Genomic DNA, 18103 nt, shown 5'->3' on the forward strand with positions numbered 1-18103 from the left:
GAAGGTTTTCAACCTGAACGCAAGCAGGAATTAAAACACGGCTATCTCAGCCTATCTGATTCATCACAGGTGCATATTATGTTCTATGATTTTTGAAACACAGGCTACTTTTTGCAATCTATTACCACTATTGAAAAAGAAGTAGCAGGAAAAAAACCCCTCAAAACCACTGAATAATTCGAACAAATAGTATAACTAAAGACAGTGTTGTTTGCTTCTGCATATTTTAGAAACAGAAAAAAATAATTGAGATTCACTAACATACTGATCCACATTGCTTATTTAACGGTGAATTCAGCATAATAGAAAACTTACAAAATAAAAACACGGTGAAGGATTAATTTTCCCTTTTCTTCTATTTTTGTGTGCATTACATTTGAGCCCTAATTTCTGTGTTTTTCTGTTTGATTTCACAGGTTTGTGAAATCAGTGGAATTATTGAAGAACAATTTAATAAAAACCAAAATTATGGTAATCAAAACTACACCTGAAAATTTGCATTAGTTTATACATTAAAAAATTAAATAAAGTTATTTTTCTAGTATCAGCAGCACATGAGTGAAACTGCTCTGATATGAGGATGCTGTAATGCACTGAATGAGACTATTTACTGTGGTACAGTGGCCTTAGGAAAGAAGGGTAATTGTCACCTTTTAGTATAAATTTACTACAATATTTTTTTTAGTTTAAACCCCTGTTGTTTTGGATTGACATTTGATAAGCTAAATTCTGCCTGACCAAAACAAACTTTGCCTAAAGATTGTATGTATTTTAACTTGTCTAAGGTTTTCTACTCCTTATATTTTTGTAATCTTTGCTCCTTTTTAGATTAATAAACATGAAAGTATTTGCTGCATCTGCCCATGTGTATGTCCCATTCAGGTCTCACAGAGAGCTAGCTGTTCACTCAGAGTCACCTGCAGAGAGAGGTCAGACAGGGGAATGAGTGAAAGAGTGTGTGTGGGTAGAAGAAACAGGTGCTGCTCGTGCTGCATAGCTTTGTATTGAATTTATCTACTTTGATCTTTAAAACAAATAAAGACTCTGTTAAAAAGGGTGACATAATAAGGAGTGGTGCATGCATGCAAAAATAAAGCACCTAAGAGGAATTTCCTATATTATGATAAAGTGTTAGTTACCCATATGAATTACTGAGACAAACTTGCTGTTTAAAATATTCTATCTGGTGTGTGCTGTGTGCTTGGAACTTTAGAAGATGTGTTAGCACAGATATCATATGGAGGGATGTGGCAGTTGCATTTACTGAGTTCATTTACCTGTTAATTCTGTCAAGTGTGTTCTCAGTTTCCTTTGTCTTCAATTATGTATGCTTGGGTCCTGTATCTTAGACAGAATGATATAATGAAATTGCTTGCAACTATTAAAAAATACAGTATTACAAGGCATCTATTTGTTTAAGAAATAAAAATGAATTGTCTGTCATAAGTGTTTCATAGTGTGGACTTTTTTCTGCTGTCTCACAAATGCAGAGTGCTAAATACACAGAAACTGTATGGTCTGTGTTAGTCATGAGCAAGTTAAATGGAAGTTAAAATTGTGGTGAACAAGTATTTACAATATGTGTCATCATAGTGTACAGGTCCTATATGTAAAGTGTTTGGCATACTGAAAGCCCCTGGGGTAGTCCCTTTAAGTTCATTTCAGGAAGGTACTTTGTTAATTTGTCAGTAAAGAAAATCTGTAATGCTGTGTGCATTTGCAATATACTTGAGGACTCGTTTCCATATAGGGGGTAGGTTGTCATCAATTAGTCAGTTGTGCTCAGAAAAGCATTCTTGTGAAACTAATGTCTCCTTTTCATGAGTTTTGCTCTTCCTTAGTGGCCCTCATTTCACATTTTACCTTGACATTACTGAAAAATATAAAATAGGATTGCCTTTTCTTCTTTCTGTTGCTTCACTAAACATCTGCTAAGCTGCATGCTTTCTGCTTCATGTCATTACTGGGTGAAATTATGACTACATTCAATCCTTGGGAAAGGTCTCATTGATTTCAGGAGAACCAAGAGTGCTCATAACAAGTTGAGAAAGAAATTGGAATTTGGCAGCATCTTAATTCTAGAAGTTCTGGCATGTATGATAACTTGAAGACATTTTTGGCCCAGTAGGGCAAAAATATTTGGTCAGGGATGTGTCTGGTTTGAAATTTTGGTTATGAGTGAAGAAATACAAGACAGGCTTTATTCAGAAAGGCAGAATATCAATCATGTCACTGGTATTCAGAGGGGAAAAAGGCTTAAAGGCTTTTCAGTTACAGACATAGTGAGTGCATCAAGAGTTGTTAGAGTGATTAAGAATTTAGCACATGCTAATTGTACAAAAGTCTCTCAAGGTGTGATGGGATGGCTTGGGTGGTCTCAGTTGTAAAAGCTTTGAAGCCCTGAGCTCCTGAGATATATGGCTGCTTTTGAGACTGGCCAGAACAATTTTTCTGGGACACTTTCTAAGCTGAAGGGTGGAGGATAAAACCATGGAAAATATTATTATTTTTCACACTGAAACATACAGAAAATCACATGTGATTTTTTTTGTTGTTGTTGTTGTTTTAGTTCTCATAATTTTGACATGATTTCATGAATTTTTAACACTCATGGTTAGCACTACTCCCTCTAAAGCACATGGCAAACAATTTTGGCTGATATTAGTGCTCAGCCCAGCAACCAGAGCTGGCACTGCATAGGAGAAGCAGCCACCTGGTGCCCTGACTGCAAACAAGCTGGCAGTGAAGCATAGCAAGTCAGGAGAGCTCCAAGGAGGAGGTGAGATGCACTTAATAGGCAGCAAGCAGCTGGGCCTAGGGGGCCAGGGGGCACAAGCAGCAGCTGGGCAGACCATGCAGAAGGCATGTGTGATAAACTTGTTTTCACCTCCAAGCTGCAGGAAGCCTTACTCATTTTCTGTTTGACCTTTTTGGCTTTGGGAAGCAGTTTCTCGATTGCTTATGGAATAAACTGTGCCTACATGGTGTCTAATTGAATTCAGAGTCAGCTGTGGATGCTCTTGATGCTGCTCTAGTTAGTTTGGCAAGAGTTTCATGGTGGAGGGGTTTTTTTTTTTGTTTGTTTTTGACTCTGCACCAGGCACTTCAAAGTCATCCAAATAAAGCTATTGTGAAGCTGCATAGAAATGTGCTGCTGTCTAGTTGCACGGAACAGAACAGATTTAGCACTTTTCAGAGAGATGCTTTATGGGTCATTGCTGGTGCTATTCAGTTACTGCATTTTGATGGAGAAAAGAGTCATGAGAAACAGATACATTTTTCCTAGCCATATGTTTGCAACTTAATTTTTTTTAATCCTTTATGAATGCAGTGATGTAGGGATCCATGATTCTAAATAGCACTTGTTAGTGAAAAAAACCAAATATGTCTCAGTATATAAAAGTGGATGTAGCTTGTCTAAAAAGCAGCTGTTTTTCTTTCAAAGGCCAATTTACCATAAAATAAGCTTTATTGCCATATGAGTTACTGCTGCTTCCTTTTAAGGCTTTCATACCCTCAATACTTTTTCTGGCTAATCTTAAAAACAACCTTAATGTATCTGCATTCATTTCAATAAAATGACATTATTAATGGATTTCCTTCTGTACTGCCCAATCAAGTAATTTCATCATTAGTCAGATTTTAAAGATGGCCTTCTTGCTACCCCAGTGTCTAGCTCTAGGATTTGTAGGTATGACTGGGGGAAAAACAGGGAAGAACTTTGACTTGCATAAAGCTATTATAATTAAACAATTTCTCTTTAAATATCCAATAGAAGGTTTCTATGAGCAAATCCTTATCTTGAAAACTTCAGCAATATTTTAAAAACAGTTATACAACAATCAGTTGTACTCTGTATTAACAAAATCTTCTGGCCCTGTGGGAATATGTTTCCTAAAAATGCGACCTTATTCACTGTTCAAGTGTCTTTCTTCTGAGTCAATACTTACAAAAGAGGGAGAAAAATAGTTTCCTGCTTCCTGGAGTATTGCTTCAGGTATATCTACATTTTTCTTAGAGAGGTAGCTAGATAAGTGCAGGGGAAGTCCTATAATCCAACAACTAAATTCAGAGAAATATATGAACTTGATGAAAGCCAACTCACATGCATGAATGTGATGTTATCATTTCACTGCTCTGGCTGTACATGGACATGCTTCACATTTAATCCAATAAACTATTCATGTAAAATACAGAAAAGCTCCCCTGGGTTAGATTTCAGCAGCCTGGACTGCTCTGCAGTAAGCATGCTGACCATAAAGTTACTGTTCTTTTACTAACTTTGTGGTGCTAGCTCCAGGCAGCTACATGAAAAAAAAAAGATGTGCAAAAAATATGTGTCCAGACTATTTTATGCCCATCCAGTCTTTGCCCTGGTTTCTACTTTTTTATGGATCAGAGAGCAGATAGTTAGGCAATGCAATTAGTTTTGTGGATATTTTTGTACTCTACAGTTTTAGCTGAAATTGCAAAAGTTTGGGATTAATCCAAAAAAGTTTAAACAGACCATTGGTTTGACAGCATTAGCTTGCTTCTTGCTATATTGCTGAATTTAATTGTTTTTAATTATCAAGTTGCTGGTTAAAAGAAGATATATATTTTTAAGTTAAATTTCTGACACAACAGTTCATTAGAACTTTGGTTGCTGTTTTTTTTTCTTGGCATGTTATATAAAACTAAAGCATAATCAAATATGCTAAGCTAAGGCATAATCAAATTATCAAATTTAGTTGGATGACACCTTTTTTTTTTTTTTTTTGATAGTACAGTCAGCTACTATTTTCTATGGCTTGTCTGCCCTAGACATGCAGCAAATCCAATATGTACTGTCTGTAGAAGTTTCCTCTACATCAGCTTTAAACCTATCAAGGTGCATCTTCAAATGAAAACACTGCTCTGGATAAGTTCAGTTCAATTGGCAAAGCAGTCTAGTGAAGTTTTCACTTACAAACACAGTACAAAGGTAGAAATTTCACTCTATTAAGAACTGAAATTTAGTCTACAAAGCTCCAATCTTTTCAGAACTTTGTTGCTGGAAGATGGCAGAGCTTTAGTAACTAATATTACACCAGCTGCTATTCCAGAAGTTCTGCTGTAGAATTTGCTGCCCTCTCCAGCTCATGCATCTTTATTGTATGAAGAGAATCTGTGTTTGAACCTCACATTGTTTTTTTTTTTAATTATTATTAGCCAGTCCTGGAGAATGCTTCTAGTTCTAAAATGGTTAGGTAAAATCACTGAGCCAATGTCTTCTCTAGATCCCTGGACTTTCTTTTGAGAGCTTGATGATAGAATATTGTTCTAAATTGAGAGACAGAAGAGTGCTTTTTGCCCACTAAAACCAGCTACAGCACAGCTCTGAAGAGACCCACAGGAGAGCAAACATAAATAGTTCCTCTTGTGAGTTACTTGAATGCTGAGCTGCTGATGCTCACCAGAGACCTCCTCTCCCAGGATGTACACACGTTTGCCTAGAGAGGGAGTGTAATGGGAAATGGGGCTGGGAAGGGCCCCCAGATATCAGTTACTTGCTCTCCCTGATGCAGCATCTCTGGAGGTGGAGAACCCCTCTTTTAGCTTTAGAAAATCATGTACCCAAGAGCTATATTTTGCATGATAGCTCTTTCTCAGAATAAAATCTTGTCTTCTTGAATACATTCTTTATATCTTAATTGTCTACATCTTGCTTCAGCTCAGATAGCAATGAATTGAGATGCCACCCAAAGCAAGACAATGAATTATTGGTCCTGTAAACCCTTTTGAATTTTTGCAGTGATGCAAATGTGGCCAGGATTTCATTCCAAGTTACAAAGAGTGCTGAAGTGGCATTGTTACAGCCCCACAGATGGGTCAGCAGCACATGGGGTAGACATGCTGCTGCTCTGAGAAACCCGGCTTTTGCACTGAAAGTGACAAGAGATGAAACAGCAAAGAGTCCTTTGAGCATCCATGCTTCAGCCATTGTAGCTGTCTCCAAAAGGGCATGAGGATTTCATGAGTGCATTTCAAAAACTTGCCAAAATACTCCCTGGGGTCTGATAAGTACAATAATTCAAAATCTCTCCTAAGTGCCCCCAGAAATCATTCTCTTCCTCTTGATGTGTGTAATCCAACACCTACACACTCACAACCCCAGGTTTAATAAAGTCTGGGGCCCTTAAGCTGAGATTCCACAGCAACTTATACTTCCTATCCCCCCAGGTGAGGTTATATTTCTGTGTCCAGAATACATTATCTGTTATTGACTTTTCATCTGGACACAGATCTTGCAGAATTTAAAATACTTTGCTATGAGGATGTGTTGAAAATATCTGATGGGCTTGCCTGGGGTATTGTGATGCATAGGCCTTCTGGGAGAGACTACATCAACCTCATCTGTAATTCTGTGTCTGCTCTGTGCAAAGACAGGAAGCTATTTAAAAAACAGAGCTTAAGTTCCTGATGTAAGAATGGCCAAAACTCCAGAGACAGATGTACACTCACTATCTCTCTTTAAAGCAATTAATCCAAAGTGTGAATTAATGTTATCTTCTCTCTTCTATCACTTTTTCTGCACACAAAATGTTTGTAAGGAGTAATACTGTGTTCAAATGGTGGAACACTGATTTTTCAGCATTTAGACAGGTCAGAAGAAGGCTGACTTAGGAAAAGTAAGTGTTGAACCCTGTAGATTTTAAAAGGGTAAGAGAATGAATCCAAGAGTGTAGGAATGTTTATTCCTGTATTGTGATTAGGTATCTGTATTCAGAATGCTTTATTTTCTATCTTGAGGTAAAAACCATACAGTATGTCCTTCTCTGTTCCATTCCACTGGAACCACATTCAAGCACATAAGATAAACTTCAACAACCCTTCATAATACTTTTTATATTACTTCTGTCTTCTCTAATGATTCAGAAATCTGAGAACATTAACTACTGTCATGCAGAGGGGTCCTTAACTCTTCAGAGTGGTGCAATGAGAGATTACCAATACTACTACTTCTATTTCTACTACTATTGCCAATACTACTACTCTTTCTACATATCAATGTAGAAATAACATCTACAGAGAATGTTGCTATGTTTTTTGCTTGACTTTGAACTGTGATGGTCATATGGTGTCATGCTTCTGTATCAGCTGCTTACCTGACCCATGATACTTTTCAGTCCTATGCCTAATGTAGTTATGAAATGCTATACACTGATATTTAATAACAGACAGTGAGATAAACTTTCATCCTGTACTTACTAATACAGAGGAAACATTGATGTTTGTGTATAAGGCTATCCCATCTCTGATGTGCCACATCCTTTAGAATGGTCTTCTCTTGTTAACAGCATTAATAAACTCTGTGTTCAAAAATCTGCACTCATTACTGAACAGTGAAAAGCATCATACCTAAATTGCCCTGTTGTGTTCTCTTCTTTGCATGGCAAAGTTGTCCTAGCAGAGAGCAGCCTCTCAGCAGCTGCATCTTCTTAACATCCTGCAGGATCATTTGCATCCTTGATGGTGTTTCCAGCAGATTCTGTACTATACAGTGAAGTTCCACCTCTTGTAGTCCTCATGTTTTATGAACTTGGAAGACATCTAGTCCTATTACTGTATGTTTTTAAAATATCATCTCAAAGTTTTCATCATTCTTTCTAAAGTATTTCTTTTGATTATTGGAGAACTTTGACATAGACTAACTACAGGGCTGCAATTTTTCCATTAGGAATATCTTTTCTCCTCCTTCCTGTTGCCTCCATATTAAGTATTTTTAAAGTTTTTAAATTAGGTTTTAATTGAGTTGGCTACTCTAATCCAAATATAGCATTTTTGAGTGATTCTGAGAAGCAGTGATAGTTTTTCCTCCTATTATTGTAATTTACCACTCCCGTGGGATTTTGGGGAGAGAGGGTGATAACTGGGAGAGACTTGAATAAAAAACTTCATCTTTTAGCATGTTGAATTTTTGAATTTTAAATTCTTTGTTATGTGTATTGCTTGTAAAAGCTGCATTTTTCTATTTGAAACACATTCATTAGATCTGCCAGTAAAAAATCTCTCATTTCTCTGTTTAGTGTGCCAGTAATTGGTCTACATTTTGATTTCATACCCTGTGATGTCATAGGAATATTGTAGTGTTCTGTTTTATTGCCTTCATGCTTCTTCAGTATTGAAGAGGTTTGGTCATAGTTCAATTTAGCAAACTAACTAACCTCATAGCAAACTAACATTTATGTTTCTCACAGGCTTATGTGAATTTCTAGAGACTGTTCTCCATTTTTCAATAAAAAATTAGTAGTTTTGGCTTGTGTTTTAGCATGCATTGATTTGTATTTCTCAGTAGAAAAATACATGCCACCAGACAAGAGGAATTTTCTGGGATATTGTTTGTATAATTTCTTTGCTTTTTTTTAATGCAAACGGGATGGCATTTAGCCACCCAGAATATGTAGCTGAGTGTCAGTGAATATGATGACAGTCTGATTGCCTCCATGTAGAGGCAAAGGGGCATTTGCCAAGAGTACTGAAATTCAGTGAAATGTGCCCTGAGATCCACAAGGTTCCATTTTCTTCCAGCAAATCAAGCTCTTTGAATTCCTCTCCTTCAAGGGCTCTGTGGGCGTTTCTGCTGCACTATTTTTATTTCCTCTTCATTGTCTGTCCTCAGTACATGGCTTTCCACGTGAAGCACTTTCTTTTGCTAATAGGCTGGAGAGCTCGGTTGTCATTGTAGCCCTCCTTGGTGGAGTGTTGGAATGGCTTCAGGTGTGCCTTCACAGGTGGAGAAAATTTTCGATGTGGTGGGAAGTGAGGGGAGTTTGCACACGGGTGTTTCTGTGCTGCTGTTTGTGCTGTGTGAGCGTGTGGACATTGCTGTACCTCTCTACTGCTTTCTGTTTGAACCAGTGGAGCTGGGTGGGCATCTCTGCTCCAGGCTGCTCCTTCTCAAGTGCTTGGTCACGCATTTCTGAGAGACTCACGACACTACTGCTGGGCTACCTCATCACTTTGGGCTGAGCCCCTCCACTGATTGCAAGATCAATTTGGGAAACAGAGATCCTTGCTGACACCCTTTGATGCACCCCAGATCCTTTGTGCTCTCATAGCTCCCACATCCTGCTGGCAGCACTTTGACACTTCTGTGGCCATCTGACACTGATGTTCCAGGAAGGTGTCCTGCTGCTCTCCTGAGATGAGCAGTCCTGCCTCAGGCTTGAGAATAAGCCCTACAAGTAAATGGTGCAGTTCTTATCCTTAAAATTATGCAATTTAGTGTTCCTTGTTCTGCTGCCAAAAAAGTATCTGGCTCTGGACAGGGCTGTAAGAGAGCATTTAAAATTGCTTTCTGCGAACCCTCTATTTGATGCTGATGTGCTGAAATACTCCAGAATGTGCTTCTCTCAGTCCCAGAACTTGACTTACAGACAGTATTTACTGCAATCCAGTTTTGACCTCCAGAGCTTTCAAATCTTCCCTTTGCTTTGTGCATGCTGTACACAGAGGTACCAATTTCCTCTCTTATGAGGGAGAGAAAAGTTATTCATATGGTGATAGATCCTGTAACTTTACAGAACGAGAAAATCATTTTATTGCTGGCAATGGAAAGCAATATTTATATCACAGAGAGGAGGTAGACTCTCCAATATATTATACAGAATTCTAAATTTATTATACACATTCAATTTTTCCATTCAAAAAGATTCCTTTTTGATAAGATTTAAGGTTCCTATGGTGAAATATTTGAAAAATGAGACTTTTTTTCTATTGCTTTTATTGCCTTGAAGTTGAAATTGATCATGTAATAAAATATACTTGTTCTTTACATATGATTATGAAGCTCTATTTTCTACAGAATAATTTTGATTTACTATTCTACTGGCATATTTCAGAGGAACAAGATTTAGTTAGGGCTAACTTATAAGAGGAAGGTAGAGTAAGCAGATACAAAGTTTATTCTACCAGTATACACCTAAGTGTCTCTTTTGTGGGAGGGTTAGAAAATTAGTTTTTAGCCCAGGGCACACCCTAAACAAATAGCAGGGTTTGACACTTTTGGAAAGTGATTGTGTATTTCCAGTGATGGCAGGCAGCATCACTCTTTGATTTGTAGCAGAACAACTTTCACTTAATATTGACCATATGGCAATTTTCACCACCTACATTGTGCAGGACCTATGTCAGTAGCACACAAAGCAATGAACCTCATTCCCAGGAAATGTGACTAAGATTGAGGATATTGCATTGTGGCATATTGATTGATTGATAGCACAAACCAGTCATAGTTAGATATCTCTTAATCCTTTGTAAACACATGGCAGGCTTTTGAACCTCATTGCATTATTTGGACATTATTGAATTATCAAGTGTGCCAGCTTGTTTTCAAATTGTAGATTTAAAGCAGATTACAACAAAAAGATATAATGGAACTGGTTTATTTAATATAACCCACAGTCCTATTTTATACATAATCCATATTAATTGATAGTCTTAATGCCAGAAATAGGGAGGGAGGGATATTATTGGGAGTACTTGACCTTCACAGAATCATAGAATGGTTTGGGTTTGAAGGGACCTTAAAAATCCTCTAGTTTCAAATCCCCTGCCATGGGCAGACACCTTTCACTGGACCAGATTGCTCAGAGCCCCAGCCAACCTAGGGTTGGGGATAGGGCATCTACAGCTTCTGTGGGTAATCTGTTCCAGTGCCTCACCACCCTCACAGTGAAGAATTTCTTCCAGTATGAAATCTAGACCTACAGTCTTTCAGTTTGAACCATTTCCCCTTCTCTTGTCACTACATGCTCTTGTATATAGTCCCTCTCCGTCTTTCTTGTGGGCTCCCTTCAGGTACTGGAAGGATGAGAATATTGCAGATCTTTCACAATGAAATCTTTCCTCCTGGCAGTTTGATTTTACAATTCTAATTGTTGCACTGCATATTGGAACAAAATTAGAAGCAGGAACACTTAACCTATATTGGAGAGGAAACAATTTTTTTCACTACTCTTGGAAATATCCATTACAGGAATTCTCTGATGGCAGTGACTTGGCTGATGTGCAGGACTGTAGGAAGGTGTTGTTGGTACAAGGGAAGTGAACTTGACTTGGTACCTCACTGTACCCACATTATTTATGCACTGGATTTGTGTGGCCAGTTGGAAAGGGAACTTCTTTGGTCTGTCTAGCAACAGTGCCACCAGACATGCCAAACATCATTATGTAGGGCATGCTGCTCAAGATACTAACTCCCATTTGGCAACATGTCTTGCCAAAGGTCTGTGTAGAGCTCTGACCTTCAGTTGACTGATATTGGATGATTTATTGAATACCTAAAGCTTTGTGAGCTAGACATGACAATTTCACTGGGGCTGGATATTATCTGGCTCTGTAGTTGGACTGCCTAAGGGCCAGTATGTGCCTCCTCAAGCCATCAGGACCTGTTCAGTTCATACTGAGACTACAGCAGTTAGTTCTTAAAACTTCCCCTTCCCTTGTGCCACGGCTTATGTGTTGCTGGCTGTGTGATGACCTGAAAATGAACCACTTTCTTTTGTCAAGCACTTTCAGCCAGATTATTTCCCAAAGCACTAAAGTACTTAAGCCTAAAGACTAAAACTATATCTTGGGTCAAAGATGGAGCTGAGGTTTACAGAAAGCTATAGCTAGTTGAAATGCAATTAGCTGTAGATCCAGGACACAATAAGATTGTACTATAGGCATGGAGATGGTGCTGGAGAATGGGAGGTGAGGGCTGGGAGGGAAAAATTCTGATCCGCTGTAAACAGAAAGTGCATATAAAAAACCAGTAAAACTATATGTAGAACAACATGGTCAGTATGCATTATCTACAATTACAATCTCTCACCTGATCCCAGATCCTTTTGCAATGAATTATGAACTATTGATTTTACTAGGACTTTACATGAATTTCTCTCATGTGTTTTCTGATACTATAATTGCTTTTATAATGGAAAACGGAATTAAATGATAAGAGTGAGAGCGAGCTCAAAACACATTTACTGCATCTGTGGTGAGAATGAATTGCTGTGATGATACAGTAAGAGTAAAAGTAAGTTCTGGGAAAGACAAGAGTGGTAATTTTTGTAGTCAAGGAGAGGAAAAATAACCTGATAGAAAAAAATTTATTATGTCAAACTCCTTCTGCCTCAATAATGCTAATAAAGATTGGCTGGAAAGCACTTAGCTCTCAGTGCACTCACTCTGTCCTTTCAGACATTCAGCTGTTAGCAGGTCCTGCACATCAAGTTGTCTATCAATGTGTGTTCAAGGAGCCAGCAGTAGGGTTTGGTTAATTATCCTTCATGATGGGTCTTACCAAAACCTGCTGCATATCCCTCCATAAGACTCCAGAACACTTACGCGTCTAACTTTTAAAAATTAATCTTCCTGGTGGGTTTTTTCTTTTTTTTTTCTTTTTTTTTTTCTAGAATGAGGTACTTTCTTTAGACACACCCCATGGTTTGCATACTCATTTTAGCCACATGAAATCACAGTGACTTTCTGTAGTATTATCTGCAGTTGTAAATATTTATTAAATTTATAAGAATGGACCACTTTTATTAAAAATACCTCAGTCCTGTCATGGACTTGTCAATATCTTTAGGCCCTCAATATATGGGTTGTAAATGTGTAGTGTTTGAAGTACTACTTATGTTTTGTTTCATATCAATATATGTGATAACAGACTTCTAAAGAGTTCTGCCCACATTTTGGGATGTTGGATTATGTGTGCATTTCTTGAGTTTTTACATAAAAAAAAATAAGAGCCACATTTGGTAGAAGTCAGTGTATCTGCAAGAGATTTATCACTAGCAAGCCCTTTACTTTTATAGGTTTCTCAATCTGATTTGTCATGAAGGAAAAAATGTTTCTGTTGCTAATGATGGTAATATTGAATATAATGTTTCTTTAGCAGATTTCTGATGGGAATTCATTGTTCTTGCCTGACACATGTTTATTTAGAAAAAAATATTTTATTTTTGGAAAAAGAATCGTAAGTTCTACCCAAGTATGCCAAACATGTCTATATAAATGTAACATATACTGACTGCCTCTATATTAAACAGCAGTGTTTACTAGCAGCCAAAACAAACAATACTGCAATAAAAGCAAACAAATAAAGAAACTTGGTTTTTATTTCTAGTTTTTTTGCCATCCAATCAGGTAGGAGCAGTTTTTTCTGCCTTTGATGAAAATAGAGTACAAAGAGAACTTGACTGATTAGAGAAGTATAGTTCTTGGACTGAAATGATGAGAAACTTCAAATTATAGGCTATAGACCAGCGCCTGTAAAATTTAGGAGCTTTGATACTGATTTTCCAGCAGTGGGGTTTCATACCTTTTGCTTTCAGATTTCATTAGTGGTCTGGGACTAATTTAAAAGGGAGTGGCTTCTCTTAGATGCCAGGAGAGTTGACCATCCCTCAAACTTGGTAATTGTGCTGCGGCAATTAAAATGATACCAACAGCATTCTGGTGTCTCTTTTTAGCAGATTAAGAATTCTGGTCCTTCTCTACTTAAAAACAGCTTTAAGTTGAATGTCTGAAGTCAGATAGATTGCATGTTTCTCTGAACATTCACAGACTTCCCAAAATTGTTTGACCCTTTATCTAGAAAGGAAGAGAGGAGTTACTTTACCTACTGCCAATGAGCTGAGTAACCTAGCTTGGAAGATTAACTAAAAGGGTCTCTGGAAAATGGCCAGGCTTCTTTTAAGACTAATGCAATCTATTTTTAATAAATGTTGGCATGGCACTATCTTCTATACAATTAACAAGAAGGTTAATTGTCCTTCCCTCATGTGATGCAGTCCCTGATCCCTTTCAGCCACCAGTTTGCTGTTACTAGAGGAGGTTGTAAATAAGAACTTTTCTGAGTGATTTGGTAGAGGGATGTCTTGTGTTACATGCAAAGGGCTTCCCCATGCTTTATGAGTTGTGATGGTAGAATAGGAATTCACCGTTGCCAAAATTAATTCCTAATATGCTGTCTATGGTGGAAAGGATGCGAAAAATAAGGCAAAGAAGAAGTCACTTGAATTATTTCCTTTCTCCATAAAGCATGTATTATGATTACATTCACTCTCATACCTTTGGGTCCACTTCCATTTCTGTGACCTGTAATTCTGCATGCAAGCTTCTGGGTTTTTTCAGCTACTCTCCCTTATTAGTTTGCCAAGTGCCATTTAATGTCCCTGTTCAAGGAGATCCTATCCTTTCTCATACCTATAGTTGGATTGAAATAAAAGAGAATTCCAAATTTGGTGTGATAAATGGGCTCTGTCCTCCAGATACACTTAGAACATACTTTTCTCATATGTGAAAGCATTAAGTTGCTAAGTGCACTGTGTCCCCTGTTTTGAAGGTATCCCTTAGGTCTTGTGAACTGAATTCAATAAGCCCTGATCTGATAAGATTACTTTTTATCAGGGATCCAGTATTAACATTATTTACCCTGACGGATGTGTTCCTTTGTTTTGACGTGCATGTGTTGATTTATTGACACTGCAAATGAGCAGAACTCTATGTTGACTAGAGATTATCTAAGATATACAATATCAATAGTAGTTTCTTGTAATAAGCATGTTTGAAGAGTGTCTATCAAATTTCACTTACCCTTTTCCTCAGCACGTGAGATTGTAACCATATTTTGTGATGTGGCCTTTTAGTTCCATGTGAGTTCAGCACTTGGGTAATCTGCTGTGATTTTAGGGTACAGCACTGGAAAGTCCTATTGAAATCTGATTTTAGCAGCTCTGATAGTAGTGATATTTATATTGTAAACTCTTTGCCTTTGAGTAGAATCAAATAAAATATGGAATGTGGCATGGCTTCGGTAATAATTAAGGTGGGATCTCAGGTGGGCGTACTGTTGCAATTCATAGTAGCTTCATCCATTGGCTTCTTTCTCTATCAGTTGGAAAAAATCCCTTTTGCATTTATGCATTGCTAAAAAGCACACACACATGCATGCTGGGATGCAGATTTTTATACACACTTAAAAAATTTAGTCTGGACTTAACATTTAAAAACATTTCCATGCTAAGGGCAATAATATTTCAAAAAGCTTCATCTTACTATCCTGCTCCAGATGAGTATGCATGTGAAAATGCTGAATTAAATTCTCTTAGAAATGACGATTAGATTTTAGCAGGTTTTTTTGTATAAATGTCAAGATTTTTTACTGGTCAAATCAGCTGATATGATAAGTGCTGTTGGCTCAGGAGACACTATCATATTCCAAGAGGGTAACCACTAACTGCAATCTTATTCCAAGACATTAACCTCTAGATGAATACCATGAGACTTTAAGAATGCTGAATAGTTCCTAGCTTTAGCCTGCCTCATTTTATAGCTCCCTCCATTTGATTACAGTGTCCTTGGGGCATGCAGGATAATCCCAAACAAAACTAGACTGTATTTTTGTAACCTATCCAAAAGATGACACTTGCAATTAGCCTGTACATTTGTGCTTATATTAAAGCAGCATTGTAATAAGGACAAATCAGTCCATTCAAATGTCAAAATTCTAAAATATTTTAAAAATATCTTTAAACGAGATCTGTTTTCAGATACAGTTTGTATTCACAATGTAAATATAAAATATGAAGACGGTGGCAACCAGATTCACAGCAAGGCCTTTGTGCATTACTTTGTGCTTGTTTTTAAAGAGGTTGTATAGGCTATATGGACTATACCCTGCCTCACATTGTTAATGTTAAACTATTTAGTGATTTAGCTTTTTATTAAAGAACAATGTTTGAATAATGGACAATAGATGTGGAAAAACTTATTCTTTAGCTAAGCCAACATGGTTAGAGTTTGTGGCCTCTCAGTTATTGTTCATCTAGAAGATATGAAAAATAACTATATTGTGAATCACTCTATGGAACACTTTAGAATACCATGTTATTGAATTCCCTATGAAACCTGGCTGGATTACAACAGTACTTCTTTTCCTATCCATTATCAGTAAAATCCCAAAGAGACTATAGTAGAGTTTTAATGACTTTTGTTTATAAAACCATCAAAACGGTATCTATGCTAACTTGACAGCTAATTAAAAAGGTTTCTTTCAAATTTGAAGTGAACATTGGTTAAATAGCCTCTACAAGCCCCCTCATTCATACTTATACTCTATCATGAAATTTCAAAGTTTAATAGTTCAGACACTTTTCCTGTATGGAACACAGGCATTTTATCAAAACTAGAACATTAGAAACACAAACCAGCATTGAAACTGCGATTTCTCAATTTTGACATGAATACTAGCATTTGCCAAGTGAAATTGTAGTGATCACAGCAAAATTATTGCCCTTATTTATGCTATGCTGATATCAGGTTTCATCTTTTGTCTTTTAAATCTCCACAGTAATATTCCTACATCCACTGAGAACAATAAGAGATCTGGACATGGGATCAAAGTTTTTACAAGAAGATTTTTATGTACTGTTTCCCACAACCTCACAGTTTAGAGAAACCCACTCAGTCTTCTCTTTTGATTGTCATTTGTTTCATTCCTGTCTTTTCAGGCAAAATGCAATAAAGGCTGCAAGGTGAGTTTCTGACTACACGTGGACACTGAAGCAATGAAATTCACAGAATGCATGATTCCTTTAATGGAGATGTCAGTGTATGCACATATAAATTATCTCAGAATTAACAAAGTCTCATTTTCATATCCAAAACGTACTGAGTTAATCAAACAGACTCCACTTTATTGACTCTGCACATAAATCTCAAATTTTAACAGCTCTAGTTGTCAAATAACTCTAAATGTCCTGAAACTTTCAGGCAGAAAACCAATGAATAGATTTTTGCACGGGTAGGTTCTAAATACAGCAAGATCCTCAGCAGAAAAGCATCTATCCTGTCTTTTAAAAGGCTGCAAATTTTGCAAGTTCTCACTGAGCAGAAACCTTGGCCTTAAAAAAGGTAGCGAAATCTTCATTCTGTAGTGCACTCTGATGATTAGGGTCCTACCCACAAAAAGCCAGTGGCATGGGGCTGCTCTTCTGGAATCAGAAGAAGGGTTTGGATTATGGTTTTCCAATATCTTGAGTGCTCTAGGCAGCAAGATATAGAACCCAGAACCTCTCTATTGCTTGTTTGGGTTTTTTTTTGTTTGCTTGGGTTTTTTAATTTTTTTTGTTTTGCTTCAGGCTTTTTAATACTGTAATGTGGAACTGCTCTACCAGACAAAAGAGCAAGGTCAGAATAGTTAGTACTCTAGTTGTGATGACACATACTTGGATAAGTTCATGGCCTCTCACTTTTGCATTTGATCTTTTGGAAAAGACTGTGCATATGCAGGAAGATTCTGCAAATATTTCCAACAATCAAATTTCTCAGTGGAAGATTTTGGCCCTTCTTTCTGTGCCTTCATGAAGGAGCTGGTAAAGTTTCTAAAATTTCTTTAGAACATTTTGTTTTCTGCTTAAAAATCAGAAACTAGCCCTGAGAGAAAAAATAGGTATCGGAATGGTCATCTTTCTGCTTTATTCTGTACCACTAACCTCCTGCCATGTGTTTTCACTGAGCATGAAAACTGTTTGATAGTACCTAGACAATGCAAACTTGAGAAATTCTTAGTGTAGGCATTTCTAAATGATATTTCTATATCATACCATTTTCCCTATCAGCCAAAGATACTGCTAATCATTTGGTGATGTAAAAAATCATTTCGATTTCTCAATCATGCATTAATTCAAGGAAGTGTGACCCATTTAATCCACTGTAAACCCAATCGCTACAATAAGGATATAATAACTATGAGGTGTTCTTTGGAAAGGCAATTTAGTTCTTCTGGTAAAGACTGCATAGCTGTTATTTAGCTAAGTGCAGTATTGTACATCCTGTGCCTTGCATCATATAGCATTGCACAGGTAGGTGTGCATGCACAAACTTACCTGGAACAAATCAAATACTGATTTGAAGGCCTTTGAATTAAGTGGATGGAATGCCAGCTTCTGAAATCCTGCTTCTGTATCCAGAGCATGGTGTGAGCTTTGCACAGTCTCCAGAGAGGGCAGAAAGACAGATGACATGTGATAAGATCCAGCCCATCTAGAAAATTACGCAGAAAGCTACCAAAAGAGAGTTAGGAAAA

The 18103-nt window shown here is 37.3% G+C and overlaps 1 protein-coding gene across 2 annotated transcripts in view; it reads left to right on the top strand.

Annotated features, from left to right (window-relative positions):
• C1H8orf34 (chromosome 1 C8orf34 homolog) overlaps nucleotides 1–1408 on the top strand; it is a 150262-nt gene extending 148854 nt beyond the window's left edge. For both annotated transcript variants that reach the window (XM_059861819.1, XM_059861828.1), the window contains one exon: nucleotides 417–1408. In XM_059861819.1, the coding sequence (XP_059717802.1) occupies nucleotides 417–424 (8 nt within the window). In that variant the 3' untranslated portion in view covers nucleotides 425–1408. The remainder of the gene's footprint in view (nucleotides 1–416) is intronic.
• The last annotated feature ends 16695 nt before the right edge of the window (nucleotides 1409–18103 follow it).

The sequence above is a fragment of the Haemorhous mexicanus genome, chromosome 1 (genome assembly GCF_027477595.1).
Source record: "Haemorhous mexicanus isolate bHaeMex1 chromosome 1, bHaeMex1.pri, whole genome shotgun sequence".
Taxonomy (NCBI): Eukaryota; Metazoa; Chordata; class Aves; order Passeriformes; family Fringillidae; genus Haemorhous; species Haemorhous mexicanus.